Here is a 22,304-nt window from a genome sequence, read left to right as displayed (position 1 = left end):
AGGGTATGTTTAACAAAGATTTATGCTTTATACAAAGCTAGAACATTTACTGCTCTTTCCTCCCTGGTATTCACTATTCAATTGTTTCTCCTCAGGTCAGAAAAGTTTTCTGTTCATTTAGAACTGGCTCGATGGCACACTTCCTCTCTGGGGCCTTCCCTTGACAGGTGACAGTGTAGATATGCACAAACAGAAACTGAGAGTTATCCTACCTCTTATTTTTGATAGGTCATTCTAGAGTGGTTATGTGCTCTCCTAGTTCCTAACACCAGAACCCACTCTAGCAGCATTCATAAGTGATGAAAAAGTGAAATGACGCCCATTTTTGGTCACATATGAAAGACAGAGATATACGAATGGCAAAAAGCAACAAACCCTTCCTTGATGTATATTATTATTAGTAAGGCTAAACTATTACACCATAGGACCACAAACCTTTAAAGTGATGTTTCTTCACATGATGCCCCATAATTCATTAAAATACCATAGCAAGCAGTGTCAGAACTGTCCATTTAAAAGAAAATGTAATTGATGCATAGAGAAAGTCGCATTCAATTGCATTCAATTGGTGTAGTCAATCCTCAAGTTCCTCTTTTCCTCACTATGGAGAGCTTGCATCTTCTGAGTAAATTCTAAAAGCCAGAAGAAGTTATGCACTGTATTTATTCACATATTTCCCCAAATTATCGTTCCCTAAATTGGATGTGAAATAAAGAAAAACATACCTGGATGCCTAGAGGTTAAAGAGAAGAAAACAGTCGGGCCTCCCCTTTCCTAACCTGGATGCCCCAGACTGCCTGACAGCAGCTGAGAAGGCTGCCAGGCTGGGTGAGGGGGACGCTGAAAAGCAGCTGAGAGAGAGGTAAGGTCACTACTGCTGCTCTGATCTGGTGTGAAACAGACATGCCAGCTTCAAATGAAAAGAACAAGAAAAAGTCTAAATACATAAACACACCGCCATCTTGTCAAACTACCTTCTTTCCTCTATTTCTCACAAAGCAATCTCTCAGGCATATTATTTTAAAAAATTTTAGTCTCAACAGGAAAGAACTTGAAAGCAAAGGATTAACTGTCATTAGAAACTGTGTAACTGACACATTTATTTGGTAAATAGGAAACTCAGAAAATAATGCAAATGAGAAGTGATCAGATAGTGTCTACTTTTCCTCAAATTCAGAATGAACATGGGAGGGCATCAGGAAAGTATACAAGTCAATATAAGAAAAAATACTTAGCAAGTTAGTAAGTTATGCCATTACTAGCCTCTCAAAGAGTGCAGGCTTATGATAAAATAGCCCTAAAAACAGCAAACAGGGAAAACAATTCACATTCAGAGAGAAAACAAATGTGAATCATAGCAGAAACTATATTAATTAGGTATAAAGGGATAAACAACTGATCTTTTCTAAGAATAGATTTCCCACAACTTTAAAATAGATTCCCTCTTTTGCATACGAATCGGACTTATCCTCTGTCCTAATATGTATTATAATATTTTTGGACAAAAAATAATTTTCAAGGTAAAAAAGATAGAAACCAGAGGATTTCACTCACATCAATACAGAAATATTTACTTTGTATAACAAAAAAACTCAAGATCACAGTACACAGCAGTTATTTATTTAAATACTTGAAAAGATTGATGATGGAAAAAATAGGTATATCATGAGAGTTTATATTCATTAGATTTATTTTACCATTAAAAAAAGTGCTGCTTCTAGGTTATCCTAGGCAGATATAGAATACTTCATGACACATGCAGTTATTGTAATATACTATAATAGACACAGTCATTATAGAATGATTTACACTTTGGGAAGAAGAATTTCAATAGTAATAATGGTGACTGTTTATTTAAACTAAAAACACTGATAATATACAAATTGTTTTTCTCATTTGATTGAAAGGGCTATAAAATTCAACATATTGACAAAAGAAGCAACATAATCTCATAGGTAATGCCTCTGCTATTTGCCTTTAGCTTACTGCTCCCTTGAAGAGAGCCTCACACTCAGCTATACAATGGCTTAAAGGCTGGCCTACCATAAGTGACTGAAAGAATGTTGTTTTTGTAAGCCGACACTCATTTGTTTTTAAAAACCAGAGAGAAAATGGCAAATTGTGCCTCATGGACTTAAAGAACCCAAAGGATCATTCTGAGTAAATGTGAAATAAATAAGTGACCCATGAGTAAATACAATCTCTGAGCTGACTTAAACCTAACAGAGTGCGTCAACTGAATACTAACAATACCATATAGAAACGTCTAGAAACATCATTTCTAGAACTCAGTTTGGGAGACCAGAGCTTGCCTGAATATGTACATTATTTACAAAATGTTCCCTTTTGGCCTCTGAAATATAGCCATTTTAGTTTGGCTGTTAAGCTGTTTTCTTTCCATATGCTAGCCAATACTGTAGTTATAACTATCATTAAAATACTCTTATGCATGAATTACAAATATTAATAAAGTAACTCTGCATGTATAAATATCTCAATATTTCTAGCAGAATTTAAAGCATTCAGAATGTACATAAAAGTATTTGTTTTTTGGTAGGGCCAGTGTTTTTTTAATCATCGCTGTTTCAATAATGCTTTGTACATGGCAAAGCCCAAAACTGCAAAAACAGTAGCACCAAAACTTGCTCGAAGCCAAAACGTGGAGCTCTTGAGGTCAGCTTGTGTCACGTGCCTGTAGTCAGAAAATATAATTAATATTTAAAACATGATTTGTAGGAAAACAGTTATATAACAGTCTACTTTTAGGGAAGTATTAGCACACTTGTCAGGCTAATTGCATACAGAAATGTTACCAAAAAACATCAATATACATTGCTTAATCATTGTCTTCAGACATAAAGCAGACATTAGACAAATGTCTCTACAATTAGCTATTACTACTATAAAATTTTACACATTTTACTCATATGGGAAGTGGAGAACTTAGACAAATCAACCTACTACTTTTAAATACCAACATCGCCCTTCAAAATGAGAAGACAGAGATCTTGCAATTTTGAGAGTCAATATCATGGAACTTAATGTACCATATCCTGTCCCTAGGAACTGAAAGCTATCTTGTAAGCAGTTAAGTGACAAGTGACAATACTTTTCCAAGAGCAATGCTTAAAAGTCAACTTTGGAAACGATGACTCCATAAAAATTTACCAAAAAAAAGAAAAAAGCCCAAAGGGGTAGGGAAACACTTTCCAAGTTGGTATTAATTTGGTTACTGCTGATCAAGGAGAAAAACAAAATAAAAAAACCAAACCTTGGTGTTAGTCAGACAGGCAGTGACAATGGTACCAACTAAAGGATATAATGGAACATGATGGACTGAAAGGTAAATGACATAAAAGAAGCCATATTATGCATGACAAGAACGGGACAGCCTGTACCACAAACTGAGTTTGTGAGCATGCTCAGTTAATAACTGCTAAGCACCCTCAAGAGTCTCAAGTATGACAGCTTACCATCAAGAGGATAAAGCTTTAAAGCAAAGATTGGAACATTTTATTCAAGTATCACTGAAGTTTTAGTTAGGTGAACACAATTGAAGTGATACAGAAAACTTAACAGAATTAATAGTTTATAGAGAATATTTTAGGACTTAAGCAAACAGATTGGAGCAAGTCAGACATCATTAAAACACCAAGACACTGACATATGCAAAAGAATTAAGAGCCAAAAATATAAAACTGTACAAAACTGCTTTGCCTCAGCAATAGAGTCAATGAGTGAACAGTAAGATTAGTTATCAAAAAATGCAATCTGTACACCCCTAGAACAAGTCTATAATACAAGCCAGAGTGCTCCATGCTTATCACCATGGCAAAACAACACACAGTCTTCCAAATCCTTATCCTTCCCAGTTCCCAGTTTTTTTAAATCACTCCTTACATAATTGTTATTTTACAAAGCAAAGTGATAACACAGGTTTATTCCACTTTGTGAGTTAGTGCTTCCAACAGGCAATATATATATTTTTAAGTTAGGGGAAAGAATATGTATGTAGGCTTTAGTTTTTCCAGTTGGAAAAACTGCAACAAGGTCAACCCACTGGTTGTGGGGAATGTTACCTGGCTTCAAGAAAAAGTGGACCATGGGATGACTCCATGAAGATGGAATCTTCTACAGAGCTGACGGCGTGCACCTGGTGAGTAATACTGCCTTCGTCGTCCGCTAACAGCATGGCACCCCACTCAGCTAACCGGACTCTTAACCTTTTATACACATGCACACAGTTTGCACACAGCAGAGCTCACAAAAAGAAGGAACTGAAAATAACATCTCTCAATTAAATACCCCCTCATAAATTATGAGTTGCCACCCTATATATATGATGCATCTCATGCTTTCTATATTTAAAACAAATATATTCTACAGCAAATTGCCAAACTTAAAATCTATCTTTTAAGCCACACATGCCAGGCAATGAAACCTAGGACTGCTACAGAAGTTCTCTATATAGTCCTCAGAGGCTGATCTTGGTAGATCCAAAACACTAAGAGAAGCCTTTGAAAGTAAAACCAGAAAACAGTACCTGAAGTATGTGGTGACCATAGGCATTCACCCAAAAGAAGGCTAACAATTACTAGTCAGGAAATTTATAAATGCTTCTAATTTAAAGACCAAAAACTACAATATATATCTGTGGAAAATTGAGTCCAACATCCTAAACTCATAAATAGTCATGAACCTATGATGAGTTTCCAAGTTTATAACCCCAAGTCATTAGGAGATATATATAAATAAAGTGACAAGGCAGGCTAAAAGTCCATTAGAGCCTTTGCTTCAGATTTGGTCCGTTTCCTGCATCTTCACTGATTAAAGATTTAAAAAAAAAAAGTTTTTTTTTTTTTTAACATTTTAGGCTTTATCAGTGGGGGAAAAAAGGGTTATGGTTAAAACTAGCTTTAATCATGTAATCAGAATCAGTCAAAACTATCTCGCAAAATATTCTTTAGGCATAAGAATCTTCCACATAGCTCCCTGTGTTATATTTTAAGAAAGCACTGCTATTCATGAACTAATATGTTCTGGCTGATTCTGTTGCTTAGTTTCCTTTTGCATTTCAAGATAGTAACTGTTTTCCCCAAGCTATATAGCCTACAATAGGCAAAACAGTTCAGACTTATGAGAAATAACATAGATACATGCTCAAAAAACAAGGCAACTATTAATCCAAAATTTATTTCAATGGTTTCATCAATATGAGAGTTGTTGTTTAAGACACTTTTAGATGCAGAAATCAGAGAACTATTTATGCTTTTACCATGTGCACTAACCAGGCTCTATTTAAAAAAGAGAATGCATTTATACATGTTGGCACATCATCACTGCTTTGCTAGCTCACAGCACCTAAATAGCTAGTAAGTACATTATTAACTGTATCCACTAAGTATCAAAAACTGAACCATGTTTGTCACTTGAGGTCTCAAGCAGACTATCAGCCTCATAAAGCTGCTTCCTAACTCATTTCTACACTCAAGCAAAATAATTCTTTTATAATTCAAAAGTGTATTTTTTAAATTGATTCAAAATCCCATCTTAGAATAAATTACAATCTTACTGCATACTTTTTCTTCTTAAAGTTTATTTACCTTATTAAAAAGGCAATATATGCACACTATATGTGGAAAATAAAGTAAGAAAAAAATTACCTAAAGTCCTATCACATATGGTAACTAAGTAAAAATTGGGGTATTGCCTTTCAGACTTTATATATATATATAAATCACCAAACTCTTCTCTGTATTTATATATATTTTTAACATAAATGCAAACACAATGTGTACAGTTTATATGTTTATGTGTCACTTAGAAAACTTATTAATGTGTAAGAACTTTTCCCCAAACTATTATTTTAAATAACTGCATTACATTTTATTATCTTATTTATGGCTATTTATACTTAATGGTGACTGTAACTAAAGTGACAAATATCTTCCTATATAAGATTTTTCTCTATATTTAAGATAGTTTTCCTAAGATAAAAATATTTATGGTGTTGTGTATGTGTTTAAAGGTTCTTTTAAAAAAATATAAACTGCCATACCAGAAACACATTTTCTTATCTATGTGGATCAAAATAGTTTAGCTCAGCAGATTCTTTTTAGAACATAAGAAATAATGACTAAATGCTGAAATATAACCTTAATTAATCATTTGAAGCTTGTCAGTGCTTTTACATTCTTAGGGGAAAAATTCCTGAGTGTAAGTTGCTGGCATTTTGGCTTGTAAGTACTGAGGGCCCATATATTTATCACATGACAAGTGCTTCTTCACATAGGTGGGAGCTGAACAACATGTTTAGACTTGAGTCTTATTAAGCCTACTACTTAATTAGGTAAAAATAAGAAAATGATCCAAAATTCAAGCAATAAAGAGTTAAATTAAGAACTGTTTCTGTAAACAATCACACAAGACTGTAACAGGGTGACCAAAATTTCTATATATCTTCGCAGAGAATGCCTTAAAGGCGGCACACTAGGAAGGTTTTGAGTAACTCTGCAATTTGTGTGACTCTAAAAACCATGAACTAAATCTTTTTATGTATTCAGTGTATTTACCCAATAATCAATAAAAGAAATACCACCAAATACAACATTTAGAAATATAAAACAAGCAAATTCCAAAGGACTCAAGTTCTAGTTATTACTAAATAGGGCATTTTTAATATTGCTTTTCATAACCTGTCATAGAGCTTTGTATCTAGAATAAATTAATTACACTACAGAGACTTAAAAGTTATTAGATATTAGGATTTGAGGAAGGGGGAGAATTCAGTAATGTCCAAGTATCAATTAACCCTGGCTTAAATTACAGCCTATTATGCAAAGGAAAGAAGAGTTCAGTAGAACATAATCAAATGCAGCAAAGCTAAGAGACTGTAAGAAAAGTAGTTTCACTCTTATATAACTTCTCTAAAATAAATTTAAAATTAATTCCTTGCTTTTTTCACTCTTCTCATTTCACCATTTTATCCTTTCCCTTGGAGGTATACAAAGATATGAATATGAATGCTTCTAACTTTACAATTCTGTCCATATATGTATTTCAGTCATAAATTTTTAAGTTAATACTTTGAAATAGCCTATTTAACTGTAATAATATAACCTAAAGCTACTAGGGTTCATATCATACATAGCTTTTTCCTATTTGCAAATATATATCTAAGGTTGAAAATTACACTGAGATCATCAAAGTTGTAGTTAAGTTTTCCGTTTAAAAATATTCTACTTTGTAAAACAAACTTCTAAACTGCCCTGATTTTATCCTCTCAATATTTCTGCCTGGTGAAGTATTTTAAAATATTATTTTTAATAATGATGCTGTTACTGTTAATAATTTTAATAATGGCAATTCTATGTGAACTAGTAGACAGGGAATTATTTTAGTGAGATACTGTTCAAAGTAAGCTAAGAAATCAAAACACAGTGTCCAACAAAGATGAATGCAAAACAAATCGTAAGAACACTGTTAACTGAGCATGCCTGAATAGAACACACTTTGGAAAAGGACACAGGTGTGTGTCGATGTTACCAATGCTTCATCAAACATTAAAAGAATCAAATTTTAGATGATGGCAGATACATGGGAAATATTCCATATCTATATGTTAGTGACTAATACTTCGGGAACAGAACAGGCACATTCTACCCGGTGTCCTTCAATATACTAACGAGATGGCAAAAAAAAATTTAATTATAAGCAGATTAATGAGAATCTGTAACACAAGCTCTTGTGTAATTTTAAATATACTACTATGTATTTAAACTCAACAAAAAACCTTGTAAGGACTGTCAGGCAAACAAGTTTCATTATGAAATTAAACACTGACGAACTTCCTCCAAAACAGTATTTTACAAATACATAATACCCTAAAAATGTATACAATTCTTACAGGATATTTATAATATTAAGATTTCTGAGAAACTTCCTCTTTGTAAGGCAGGCCTATGAAAAAGCAGTTTTGGTCTGACAATAATAAAATCCTTCCTTCAAATAGGGGCTACTATGTTATGTAACATGACTTTAAACTATATAAAGGAGGATATTAGGAGATCTATTAAGGTAAGATGAGTGAATGAAATTAAGTCATTAATGAATGGCTAAAATAAATGTCACATACAACCAATGTAAAAAATACATAAAAATAGAGCAAAAAAACACAATGGCTCTGTGATTGTCAACCATGTATTTTGGGTCCCTTTAGATATTCAATGTGAACTATACACTTGGTTGCTAAAGGAAAATGCTGCACAAACTTGACAAACAATACAGTTTACATGTCTAATGCTAATAATAAAATGGGATGAAAGAAATCCTAAAATCAAACTATTTGCAACAAAGAAAATCATACCAAAACATTAAAATTGTAAAATAAATAGCTGATTAAATTATAGGTTACAAGAAGTGGGAGGATTATACACAGATATTTGGATGGGAAAGGGATTTAGAGGAATTTTTAAAAATGACTAAGGGGAACATAGAAACAAATAAAAATGAACAATTATAAAGGAAAGAACAAATTTCACAGCACACTCCAATATTACAACATCCTTATGCAAAGCAGGAGTGTTCTAAAGTGAGAATTTTAAGTAATTAATAAAAGTCCTGGGTAGTTCAAACTAACAATCAAGCTCATTCCTCTTAACCATTTCAACACTTTTAGATTAAAAAGATAATTAAAATTTACAATATAACCATGAGTCATTTTTCCCTAATGATACTACACTATTTCATTATACTATCTGAAATGAAAACACTCCCCCAAATTAGAATCATCTGATCACAAATTAATAATCTTTCAAATGTATTTAAATTAAAATATTTACCCATAGATTATGCTAAAGAAAAACAGAAACGAGTCAGATGAGAAAGGTGAGGTAATAATTACCAAAGAACAGTGTTACATGTCAGATATGTAATTCTCTTATGTTGAAACCCAATATACATTCAATTGGAAAGAAAAAAAATTATCACTACTTTTTACTTCAAACATGTTGTGTCTGTAAATAAACTTAAAGACAATCTTTTCTGGTTAAACACAGCTAAGAAAAAATGGACAATTTCAGAAATGAAATATGTTGAAACTGCTTAATTACAAATTAAGTAAACTTAAATTATCTTGTGATCATAAATTACAGTACTTTTTTTAGCATGAGGGACTCAGGTTACTAAGAATATATACAACGTTAAAAAAATTAACAACATAATAGTTAGAAAGACACTTAATAGCAGATCTATATCCATTTCACCTTGCTTTGCCCCAGTTTACAGGAGGATGCTATCTAAAGCAGGTACTTAAATCAAGGAATTGAATGAATACATCAAAGTAAGGGGTATAATGAGTTAAAGGGAGAATGTAGTCTCAAACCTCAATTATTTCTGGAAGTAACTTCAATTTCTTTGACCAAAAGTTTTACAAGTACACTAAAACAAAACACTAATTTGAGACCAAAATCTATATACATTTGTATATTAATTTCTTTGTAGACGATGAAGATTTTTGCTTAAGGAAAAATTTTAAAACTGCTCTTTTACAATTCTAACTCAAACACCAGGGAGACTTCTTAAAAAATCAGTGTTAAGTGATAATCCTCTTACTAAATTAGATCAAATGACTTTTACTCAATCAATTTTTTTCTACTTAAATAACCTCTTAAGATATATCTAACTGTGACTAACCCCTAACGGATGTGAAAATCTGAGAAAGGAGTAAAGAAAGGATTCCATTCTGGCCTATCATCCCATTAACGTCTATAATTTTTTTCATGAGAAGGACTAAAATTGGGAAGAAGGGCTATTAACAGACATTTTTATTCCTTATATTTCTCCCCCACCTTCATTTTCACAATGCTGCAAACTAGTAGCCTGTAAACATGCTATTTGTTCAGATGAATTTAAAACTTAAAGTTGCTTAATTGCCATTATTTAAATAACAGGAAGTTTCATGTAAAACCCATGAATTCTAGTGGCTCATCAATTGGAAGACATAGCAACACCAGGTCTGGACAACAAATGGCCAGAGTTGGGTGGTGGCTGTTTCTTGAAGGCGGGGCTGTCCGAGTCCTCACTCATTTCTTATCTGTTCACCTTCATTCATCTAGATCCTGAAGGCACTTAGGATTTGGGCTCCCACATCATGGATGTTATCTACATCCTTTGAAAGGCGCACTGGTTTTCCTCCCTATTTTTTTCATTCTTTCCATTCTCAATTACCAGATGTCAGTAATGGATGCTAACATTATCCTTAAATTACTTCAAGCTTAAGAGATACAGTAAGATGTAGTAATTTCTCTTTGAGGATTATTGTACAGAGTAACTTACTATGAGTGAGCACACCCAATCTATTTCATCTGGAAGCTAACTAAACCAACCTAAGAATAAATTTCTTAGTAAAGATGCAGACAATGAATCAATCTGCATTTATGGATAATCAAGAGCTCTAGAATAAAAAAAAACTGATGGTTTACAATAAGCAATATCACTAGCCAAGGTAGGTTCCCCATGAATAAGATATAAAGTAGATGTAACTACCTAGTTAGATAAAATTAGTATGTTGGTAGAATAGAGGAAAGTGGCAGAAATTATATACTGATTTCAAAAAACGCCCTCCATGAAATCCCTTGTAAGATAAGAAAATAGGGACTGCATAATAAAATATTTTTAATTGACAGAATAATCTTCTCAAAGAATTCTGAACCTGTGTTATTGTGAAAAAAGAGTTCTGTAGTGGAATATGAAGGGCTTGTTCTCTTTATTTAGCTTTTCTAATTTGGGGAAATTAACAATGCTTTTTTTTAATCAATAACTTAAAAGATAAAGAAGGACTATTTACCAAATTTGCAAAAGAACACAAAGCTGAAAGAGGTATCAATTTGACAAATGACAGAAATAATGTTTGAAATGACTGCACTACAACAAATGGATCAAAAAGAATATGAGTTGAAAAATATACATATGTATTTATATTAAAGAGTCAACTAAACTGTCAAATACACAACTAGAAAGAAGGCGACACGGTATTAAGACTTCAGATAAAATATATGTTTTCAATTAACCCCAAAATTAATATGCATCATTAGTGGAGTGGGGCTGCTAAAAAGTTTACATGCAGTGGACAGGTGCTGTCCTAACTATAGAATAATAGAGCCCACTGTTCTGGACTAGTTAGAGCACACCTGAGAGCACTGTTCTCCGTTCTCAGTGGTACCTTTAAAGAGGTAGTACTCTGAAAACCTAAGGGACTAATAGATGAGGACAACCAGGAATGGTGAGGTTTCTAAACCATCAAATTTAAGAACAGCTGAAAGAAATGGGGATGTTCTACCTGGAGAAGAGAAAATTAGGGGAGACATGATGGCCGTCTTCAAATGTCTGAAGGATTGCTATGTTGAAGAGGGAGTAGAATAGTCGTATGTTGTTCTAAAGGGCAGAACTAAAACTAAAGGAGAGAAAGTTATAGGGAAATCATTTTAGTTAAAAAAAAAATAAAAAGCAAAAGCAAAAACCCTCTCCAATGAGGAAAGCCATGAGCAGATAAATAGCACTCTCAGGAAGGCTTGCAGGAAGGCATTCTAATGGGAGGTTAGCAGGATGAATTTGAGGATCTCACCCAGCTCTAACATATCCAATACCAAAGATCCTAATTCTTCTTTGAACTAGCCTTGCATTTTCTCAGACGGCTGTCATGAGAGAATCTGTCTGTATTCCTGTTTTATAAAATGCCCCTCAAAGAACAGAGGCAAAAACTGACCACCAAATGAGTACAGTGACCCCTTCAAAGCAGTCACCTTTAATGGCTGCATTCTTACTCCAAAGCCAGTGCTCAAAACATCACTGAAACTCTTGGGATGCATTCAAAGTTTCTAATTCACTTATGATTTAGTCTCTTTTCATAGCATTCTCTACTATATTTCTGGTAAACATAAAATATCCTACTTAGTTGGCTGTCAGAGGCTAGCCCTCAGTGAGAGACTAATAATAAACCAAATAACTGATCCATCTATAGTCAAAATTTATTACAGAGCTTGATCATTTGTCTTAATCAAGTGCAGCTCCCAGTGATATCTGACTGATTAAAAAAAAATACACCCTTAGATACATGGAATTTGACATAAATTAAGTGCTCACAAAATATAAAATCAACTTGAACAAAGGTAGCATGACCACACTAAGAATATAACCTTCCAAGTTCATTGCTTTGAGGGGACAAATACATCCTTTAAAAAAAAAAATTGTTTTCCTTTCTTTTTTACAAAACCTACTACTTTCTAGGCATACTTCATGTTTTGGGCTCCATTATAAAAACCTCAAAAAGTAGTACTACAGATCTTTATTTCTGTATTTCTTTGAGTCCTTAAAGGTGGCTGTTATACTCATTTCTAGAAACTATGTTCCTTCAAAAAACATTCTAGGTAGTTAAAAATAAAAGTAAATCATGATTAGAAGGGGTTTTCAATGTTACAGGAAAATTTCAAATCCAAAATATTGCTCCCATCAGTATGGTTTCAATAAGTGGATTTAAGTATAAGTTGAGAACTATATAGCACTTGGGATCAATGTCTTTTCTTTATTATATGACAAGTCCTTGTTTACTTTTATAGCTCTCAGCCAAAAGATTTAATCTTCCTAACATATATTATTCTCTAAAATGAGATACTTCAGCTTCCTTAATGTAGTTCCCTAAATAGATCTATTGATTTAAAAACTTTAGGATGATTCCAAAACTAAACATTGTCACCACAGTGAGAATTTTAGTGGAAGTTAGTTGGGTATTGGTCAGCTTGTTGCCTATAAGTATCTGTATAATAGTTATCCACTTTTTTTCTTTTGTATTTTAACAGAATGCCTGGTACCCAGTAAATAAAGTTAAGAACCTGTTAAGAACTGCAGTGAAGATTTTGTTCTTTACAGATTGCAGCAAGTCTGAGTTGAGGAAGTTCTGACAGATGCAAAATGTACACCTGTTGCAGGTGCACATACAGCGTAACCGGGCATGGCTGCGAAAACACACAGAAGGACAGGCGTTGAGTTCTTACTTACAAATATGGCACAAGTCAGGGTGTGCCAACTTAAAAAAATAAAAGATTTAGGCATAAGCAACACTAAGGAAAAGGATACTGTGGGGCATGCTAAAGTTGTGCAGAATTCCACATTTACCAAAAATTTAATAAAAAGCAATAGCTCCCTCCTCCCTCCCTATAGAAAATTAGCTAACACTTTTGCTTTTTTTTTTTTTTTTTTGGAGGGGGGATGGAATTATCATCACAAGAGTTTTAGTGGAATAAATATGCACAGCAATAGATGGCACCCTCATCTAAATTAATAAAAAAGAAAACTGAGTAAGCCATAGCACCCATCAAAAGGACAAAATTTACTAGCATTTAAATGCCATTCCCTCCTCCTCCTCCCTCAGCACACACACATGCCTGAAAACCAGGAAGGAGAAGAGTGACAAATACACAAAAGAATAAAAGACGAGTATATTCAACCCTGAGAAGATGTGAACAACATCGTCTTTAATTCATCAAGCACCCTGGCTCCCAAAGGAAATCAAAGTGCTTCATAAATTTCCACTTGAACAAAATATAAGGTTAATTTCATCTGCTACCAAAACACAGCAGCTAAATTATGATTGTATGAAGCTCTGAGTAAGGATGTAAAAATCAACAGTGGATCCAATTGATATCAGGTTAAGAAATTTAGGGAGGCTTTCTGACTCCTTTCTGGTTGAGTGGAGTTGTACTAGTTGTTAAAGACACATGGGGCCACCCGCTTCACCTACACCCTAAGAACCAAAGTAGGGGTCTCCAATGACTGCTCAGTGGTCAGAGCCACTCAGGTATACAAAGCCATCACACCACCCCTGAAGAGGTATTGGCGCAGAACCAACTCAGAAGGGCGCCACCAGATGAATCAATGCCATCACTTCCTTTAACACCTGAACATTTTTTAGAGGCTTCTCAAAGAAGTGACCCAATCTGACTTGGCTTAGCTTGTGAGATCTGATGACACCACAGCATACGGTGACATGGTTGTGGAGATTAGCAGCATCCCAATAAGGCCTAATTCCCAACATGAAGAAAAACAAAGATTAATTTTTAAAAAAAAACTCATCATATTGGCTCAAGACATTCCTTTTTTAAAACTTGACTTGTGATGATGATAAGTCACTGCAGCTGTCATACTGGAATCCATCTGTTATTTGATAAATTGAACCTGACTCTTCAACATACACAGGCTCCACCCACCAAAAAGGAGGGATGCAAAGTATGCTTAGCAACAGGGAGATGCTTCATGAGAAGTAGTTTGGGATTGACTATATAAACAAGTGTTCATGTATGTACATTTATCATATACACACAACACACAAACATACATACACACACAAGAATTGCAGTACAATGTTTTAAAGGTGCAAATCTAAAACACAATTGCCATTATTTACAAATTAAAATAGTACATTTACATAGTTTAAAAAAAACCAAAAAGCCATATTATGCAGTTAAGCAGTAAGTCTGACCAAGCAGTGCGTTTCTGGATAATTAAGAAATATTAATTATGGCAAGAAAGGAGATTTGGTCATCCTGTAAGAAAATGTCAACAAATTCCCACAGAAGTCATAAAGAAAAAGTAACTTACAAAGCAGTTTTTAGAAAGACCCAGATTTTTCTCAAATTCTCTATTCTATCAGTGTTGCCCATGTCTCGCGAGAGTCTGTCTCTGTAATGATCCTCTCTGTAGATAACATACATGAGAGTTTTAAAGCAAAGGTAAAACATAAATATGGTTTTGCTTATCTTATTGTAATAGGAATGACCTCTTCTAATAAAAACAGAATTTCAAGAGTTTGCTGCATTTTTAAAAAAGTATTAGTCAATGGAATAGCAGTAAGTTAACTCTGACCTGAAAAATCTGTACAAATTAATACCTTTCTGAAAAGCCTCAATTTATAGCAGTCTATTACTCTGTTTTATATTGTAGTTTTCATAATAAAAAATAATTTATAGTCTAACATGAGAACAGAATAAACCATAAAGTTCTAAGAAACGCACTGCCTGAAAAACCATCTTATTACGAAACAGCTTTTATACAAACACAGTATTTGAGAAGGCCATTAAGAACCATGCGATTTTAAGGCAGTTAATACACTATGAAAATGACCACAGTTATGTGCTTGTGCATATGTATGCGTATATAATAAATGTACATAAAATTGTGGTTCATAACACTCAATGTAAAACATTTATATAGTAGGAATTGCAATTACAGCTACCTTTTAAAGAACTTAAAGACATTGTATGCTGAACTCAAAATACCTACATTTAAATGTCAGTTTAATAAAAGATTTTAGAATCCTTCACATACTCAGGTAAACCAATCAACAAAAAAAATGTTAAAATGAACTTTCTGTTCACATATGGAAATGCCCTGTAAGTATGAAATAACATGATGCCAATCCCATTTGATTGCAGTAAGACTCTTTTTTTTAATGCTGGGTGAGGGCTGAGTTCCACTGTACTATTCTCATTAAGGCAGTTATAACCTGCTCGAAAATATACAAATACTATCAGAAGCTCTGTTTAAGTAAATTTCCTTATGGCACCCAAACCAAACTTGCATCAGCTCAAATTTGTACCTTCTCATTGCAAAGTCTCTTTCTGTTGCTGAACAACTTCTATATGACAAAGATTCCACCCTCATGGCTAATGAAGACATGCAATTTGGGTATGAACCATGCAACATAAACATGACGGCAGAGCAAGTACTTACGGGTACATGGCCATAGTCGTTAATTTAACAAAGATATCTTTACTGGGTGCATCAGCAGTATTGCAAGTGAAGGCTTGTGGTGGAGGCATTTTGTGTTTTCTGCAGAAATCTGTAGGTGAAATACTATATTCTTGTTTAACTTCATGCAGGTCTGACTTTGCAGCTACGATTAAGCAAGGTATTCTGCTGTCCATAAAGTGTTGCTGTGGAATAAAAAAATGAGATCAAAATATGAAGATAGTTCAAAATTTACTAAATGTGCACTAAAAATCATCTGGAAAGGCAAAGCATCAAATTAGCTTCAAAAAGAAAGTAAACAAAATAGAAAAATTAGCAATAATTCAGATCAGTCTCATAATGAAACCAGAATTACTTTGCTAATACAAACTACGATTTTTCAGATTTACTACAACTTGAAAAATCATTATTTTTTATTAAAAAGACATACCTGAAATAAAAAGAAACCCACCTAAACTCTTTATTCTTAGCAAACTATTTTCTATTTTCACTTTCTTATATTACCTTAAGCATAAGCATTTACATGTTTGTTTAGATAGTTGCAATCATGAAGGTCATGAGCATTTCTAAATATAATACTGAATCTTCCATAGTTTCAGAATTCAAGACCATTATTTTTAATGGTTGCTTAATAGTCTACTGGATTATTTCATCTAAATTTAGTCAATCTGTTTGGTATGAAAACAATACTTGAATAAATTCCTTTACTTCTATTTAATCTTGCTGATTTCAAAGTGACTACAGAAAATTGAACAGTTACTCAACTCTTTTTTTTTTTTTTTTTAAGATTTATTTATTTATTCATACAGAACTGGGGTACAGGCCAGAGGCTCAGGGGCGGTGAGAGGCTGCACCAGAGACAGAGTGGGGAGCAGAACAGGCAGATCGACGAAGTACACTGCTGAGGGGAGCAGTGGGCGGGTCAGGAGAGGTCTGGCTCGCCATGTGGTCTCCTCCGGGGCAGGCGGCAGGCGGGAATCGAACTCATGCGGAAGTGGCTTCAGATTCTCAGTGCTGTGCTTTAACCCGCTGCGCCACCAGGGAGGGCCAGTTACTCAACTCTTTATAAAAAGTCATTTAGAACCTTCTTTGGTTACTACTATTCTTGATATAATACACAAAATATAAACCACAGATGAGTCAAGAACTTCTACCTTCCAGCAAGGTAGAAGTTCTTAATCAATACCATAAATCAGTTATGTGTGAAGGGAAAATATTAAAAAGAAAACACAGATGTCAGATGTCTATCACCTCAGAATGGGGGGGGGCCACAAATGCATGTATCTGTAAAAAACTCCCCATTTGCATTTCCCTGGTTAGAAATACCATTACAATTTCATTGAACTCCATAACCTATAGACCAAAAGAGCACAAACCTTAAAAATCCTGGCACAGTATTCAAAGGACTTGGGGTTACTGACGTCATACACCAGGCACACAACATCACAAATGATCTCAGCTTCAGTTAGAAATTCCGATTCTGAGATATCATGCAACTTGTAAAATGAAAACCAGAATGAGAAACTTAAGCATCATAATACTGAATATAAAGTCATGACGTCTTATTTAATGTTGTAATAAAGTACTAGGTAAGCATAATTCTTGAGACCATTTTTATAAGTAAGAAGCATAATTAAGAAAGTGATTTTTGATTTTGTGGATTAAAAATGGTTTGACTAAAGGTCTATAGAAGCAACATGTAATGATGCATGTAAAAAGAAGACTCTAATATATCCTTTACATCCATCTCTTTAGTCATACCCTTCTCTCATTCATTTTTTAACACTTATTAACTATATTCCTCTAACATAAAACTTGATTCAGATTATAGATAAGCTACCTGTACTAAAGTTTCATATTAATTTCTAGTCAACAGAAGAGGATATAATTTTTAAAACTGAGAATGGAGAAAGGAATAAAGAAGAGAGATTTTTCAAACTACTTTCTTATTGTGGTAGAAAACATTTATATCTATACTCATGTAGTCACCACAGAGAATTAAAATTAATTCCAATTAATAAACCAAGTGAGAAAAAAAATCACAAGTTCTATACACAGCCATTGAATTAAACACTGTATTCAAAGAGCCATTTTAAAATGTACTAAAAATTTATAATCTTCATATGCCAGAGAAGTTCTTACCAACAAGTATTTCTCTTGTCCATATACATAAACAGTGTTAATTGCATAGTAGGATTTATGTTCATCACGAATTTTCTTCTGCCTCTGAAAACAACCAAAAATCTCAGTATTTACAATAAGAAATTAGAGCAACCAGTTTTTATAAACACACATTCTATATACTCCTAAGTGGGTATTTCTCTCAACATTATGTATTCTTTGTTGGGGTACTGATTTTTTTGTTGTTGTTTCTTGGTTCTTAGTTCTAAGAGAAAAGATGCATTTGCTTTACATAAAGTGGAAGCAGTAGCTGAGAAGGAAGTAAACAATATAGCTGAATGCATGTTCCAGAGCCACCTGCTGGCAATTCTCAACATACTGGAATTTGGTCTGATAGGCTCACAATGAGACTTACTCCTTATGAAATAAGCCAATCTCCTTACTCAAGGCAGTAACTGATCAGAATTAGAGCATCAGTAATATCTGAGTAGTTGAAATATTTACTATACATTTACTTTAAGATAACATCTATGTTAGGTGTTTTCAAATGTGTATTCATTTAATCCCCAGCTAAGCAAAGTTTTAAATAAAGGACAAATGGTAGCTAATATCAATGAAACAAACATACAGTCAGTTTAACAGGATTACTGTTGTACTTCAGATTATACTTTGCTAATATAGCTAGAGCACTGAGCTCTGATAATCACAGTTGATGGCATTGAAAAATGATATAACTTGTGACTAAAATTTTGTTAAAGTTCTATTTTTCTAAGAACCTCACCATTAAGTTTCTTCCAAGAAGAGCCTGAAGAACGCCACTTTTCCCACAGTTTTTCATCCCAATTACATTACATCTGAACACATTTCTTTGAGTTTGCTTTTTCTGAAGGTCTATCTTTTTATCTCTTGTTACTAAAAAGAAAAAAGAACTAATTATGTACCATTTAGACACAGTCTGATTCACTGTTTTTACAATAGAGTGGTCCTATTTATGACTTTTATGAAGTGTTCGCTAAACAAACTATATGACAAGGGGTTTGTGAATATAAGTAGTAAGTATAACACAGACAGGCCATAGTAGAAAAGATGTATTGTTGAAAGTTGGTTGTAAAGTGAACGAGGAGCCAAATAACTATTTCATCAAAAAATATGTAGCATACTTTCATAAGAAAAAATGATAAAAGTGAATGAAGATTACAATGAATAGGGTCAACATTACAGTCCCTTTTTTTCTTGATAAGTTGTCCTTACAAATTAGAAACCAAAAGGTGCTATCCTTTGGTCTATATATGGAAAAGGGATATGGACTTTGGTGGTAAACTCGGCTTTCAAATGTAAATCCATAAAAGATACAGGCCAGAAAACAATGCAGCATAATAAGCTGAGCAGCCGGGCATCTATCCCTTTCTGAAGTACAGAGCCCTCTTTAAACCGGACCCAAAGATTCAACTACAACAAACAAAGCTCCCTGGAGGCATGATTTATAGTAGCAAAAAATTTAAAGAGATGATTAAAAAAAAATACAATCATGGGTTATAGAGTATCTGTATAATTACACATTATTTAACATTAAAGATACATAGAAGTAGACCTCCCTGGTGGCACAAGGCAGTAAGAGGAAGCACTATGAAACTATTTGCAGCATGAGTTTAATCCCTGGCCAGGAGCTGACCCATTTGGTGCAGTAGACCTGTCCTGTCTTGACAGCTGCTCCCCTCAGCAATATATTTCAGTCAATCCTCTTGTTTTGCTCCCACTCTCTGGTGAATCTTCTCACCACTCCCACAGCTCTGGCCTATACCCCAGCTCTTGCATGCATAAACAAGTAAATCTTTAAAAAAAAAAAAAAAGATACATAGTCGTATATTTATCTCTGCAGAAAGATATCCACAATATTGTACTGTATGAAAGAATCTCAAGCTCTCTATCAACTAGTCCCTTAATCTTTGGTAGTAAATTAAATACTGTATAAATGAATAGGTACTTTATGGGTACTTGCTCTGTGAATATAAGGTAGGCTTACTTCTTGTCTTAAGCTTCCTGTCAGATATGGCATTTCCCCCGACAATTAGGATGGAAGTAGCTTTTGAATCGATCAGTTCCCTAATTTTTTACTTCTATACTTATGTGTATAAGAGGCGCAAACTGCTTGGTAAGAAAGCCTGGTTACTATTCCAAGATCTCTGAAAGACTAACGTGGAGAATGGCTATAAAGTCAAGAGATGTACAATTAGTTCAATATCAGGATCACATGTTAATAAACATTGTTTTATTTCATTTTTAATTTTTTAGATTTTGAAAAGACAGATTTATTAAGAAAAAGAGAAATAAAGAGAGGCACTTGCACAGTGACAGGTGGACAGGAGCTCTGCCACTCTTGTTCTGCAAAGGGAAAATGTTTGTGAAAAGAATGTAGGAATTGTTTTACTAGTTAAAGAAAAGTAAACACTTTTAATGCCCACAGCCCTTTCTAACTTTCATCAGAGGGATACCGCAGGGGTAAAACAGAAGTAAACCTCTACTTTCTTTTATGATAAACAACAAAATTGAGCATCTCAACTCATAGACATACACTTATCTATACAGAAAGATATCCACAATATTGTACTATATGAAAGAATCTCAAGCTCTCTAGCAACTAGTCCCTTATTTTAGGAAAATAAAAAGTGTAGTCATGGAAGACCAATGAAGATTAATGTACTTTCATTCTTTAACATATGAAACTGAAATCTTTTTTTTTTTTTTAATATTTATTTATTCGGACAGAACTGGGGTACAGGCAAGAGATGCGGTGGGTGAGAGGATTCACCAGAGACAGAGTGGGGAGCAGAACAGGCAGATCGATGAAGTACACTGCTGAGGGGAGCAACGGGCGGGTCAGAAGAGGTCTGCCTCGCCATGTGGATCTCCTCTGGGGCAGGCGGGATCGAACTCATGCGGAAATGGCTTAAGCTTCTTTGTGCTGTGCTTTAACCCGCTGCACCACCAGGGAGGGCCGAAACTGAAATCTTAAAAAATATTTCTAATCATGAACTGACCAGTACTCAGATACTTACCCGTAATGGCTGAAGCTTGTGACTCCTGTTCAGTCAGTATTGAATAGCCCAGGTACCCCAGATACTCCAGGCACCGCTGTACATCTAAATAGGTTGTAAGTCTGGAAAAGAGAATGTCCTTAGTGAACACTTATAGAAGAAAAGTCCAAGAGTTCAAATAATTTTACAAACAGACCCAGATCACTTCTGAAAGATTGTTTTTTTTAAAGATTTATTTATGCATAAAGAACTGGGGTAGAGGCCAGAGATGCAGGGGTGATGAGAGGATTCACCAGAGACAGAGTAGGGAACAGAACAAGCAGACTGACTGAAGCACATTGCTAAGGGGAGCAGTAGATGGGTCAGGAGAGGTCTGCTACACCATGTGGGTCACCTCCCTGGCAGGGGATCAAACTTGTGTTGCAGTGACTGCCAACAGCTTCACAGTGTTGTGTTTTAACCTGTTGCACCACCAGGGAGGGCCCTGCACCACAACTTTTTGAGCCATTCATCTATTTTGGGGCATTTGGATTGTTTCTATATCTTGGTTATTGTAAATAGTGCTGCAATAAACACAGGAGTGCAGGTTTCCTTTAAGATTAGTGTTTTTTGTTTTCCTGTGGGTATATTCCTAGGAGTGGTATCACTGAGTCATCTGAGACCCATTTTTAGTGTTTTGAGGAACCTCCAAACAGTTTCCCATAATGGCTGGATTTTCACGGCCATTTTTTTTTTTTTTTTAAGATTTACTTATTTATACATATAGATTAGAACTGGGGTACAGGCCAGAGATGCAGGGGCAATGAGGGGATTCACCAAAGTCAGAGTGGGGGGCAGAACAGGCAGACTAACTGCTGAGGGGAGCAGCGGGCAAGACAAGAGAGGTTTACAGTGCCATGTGGGTCACCTCTAGGGTTAGGGATACAAAGCAGCCACACCAGAATCCACTGTACCACCAGGGAGGGCCCTTACATTGCCATTCTTGAAGTAGAATGAAAGAGAAAAAAATGCAAGGCCATACAGATGAACAGTAAACTGCTGATAAAATCTAGAGCAGGAATATCATATTATTTGCTTCTCAAGTTACATAGTACATCACAAACACTGGCTAGTTGAGAACCTAATGACAACTAAATCTTTAGTTTGTAAAAGGTGTAAAGATAATTACAAGGCACTTGAAATTGGTTAATCTTTCTTATGATTATAAAAGAAAAGATCCTAAGTGTTGAGAAAATTAGTCTCATCAATGTCAAAGTAACTATGTCATCATACATGACAAGAAGACCTCCTTAGCAGAGTAGATACAATGTCAACCATGTTGTAACTAGATGCAGAATAAACTTCACT

General features: G+C 34.4%; 1 protein-coding gene across 6 annotated transcripts in view; it reads right to left on the bottom strand.

Annotated features, from left to right (window-relative positions):
• Positions 1-22,304, bottom strand: part of RHOT1 (ras homolog family member T1) — a 117,087-nt gene that overhangs the window by 34,236 nt on the left and 60,547 nt on the right. For 3 of the 6 annotated variants that reach the window (XM_012726253.1, XM_012726254.1, XM_012726252.1), the window contains exons 14-19: positions 20,979-21,079; positions 18,704-18,834; positions 17,944-18,027; positions 17,178-17,297; positions 15,784-15,986; positions 12,888-13,010 (exon numbers count right to left, since the gene is read on the bottom strand). In XM_012726253.1, coding sequence (XP_012581707.1) covers positions 12,888-13,010; positions 15,784-15,986; positions 17,178-17,297; positions 17,944-18,027; positions 18,704-18,834; positions 20,979-21,079 — 762 coding nt within the window. Of the gene's footprint in view, positions 1-1,559; positions 2,693-12,887; positions 13,011-14,652; positions 14,749-15,783; positions 15,987-17,177; positions 17,298-17,943; positions 18,028-18,703; positions 18,835-20,978; positions 21,080-22,304 lie in introns of those variants that run through there. The other 3 variants (XM_004684879.2, XM_004684880.2, XM_012726255.1) reach the window with 3 other exon arrangements.

This window comes from Condylura cristata, unplaced genomic scaffold (genome assembly GCF_000260355.1).
Source record: "Condylura cristata isolate star-nosed mole 26May11 unplaced genomic scaffold, ConCri1.0 scaffold00017, whole genome shotgun sequence".
NCBI lineage: Eukaryota > Metazoa > Chordata > Mammalia > Eulipotyphla > Talpidae > Condylura > Condylura cristata.
This window is presented reverse-complemented; position numbering and strand designations above follow the sequence as displayed.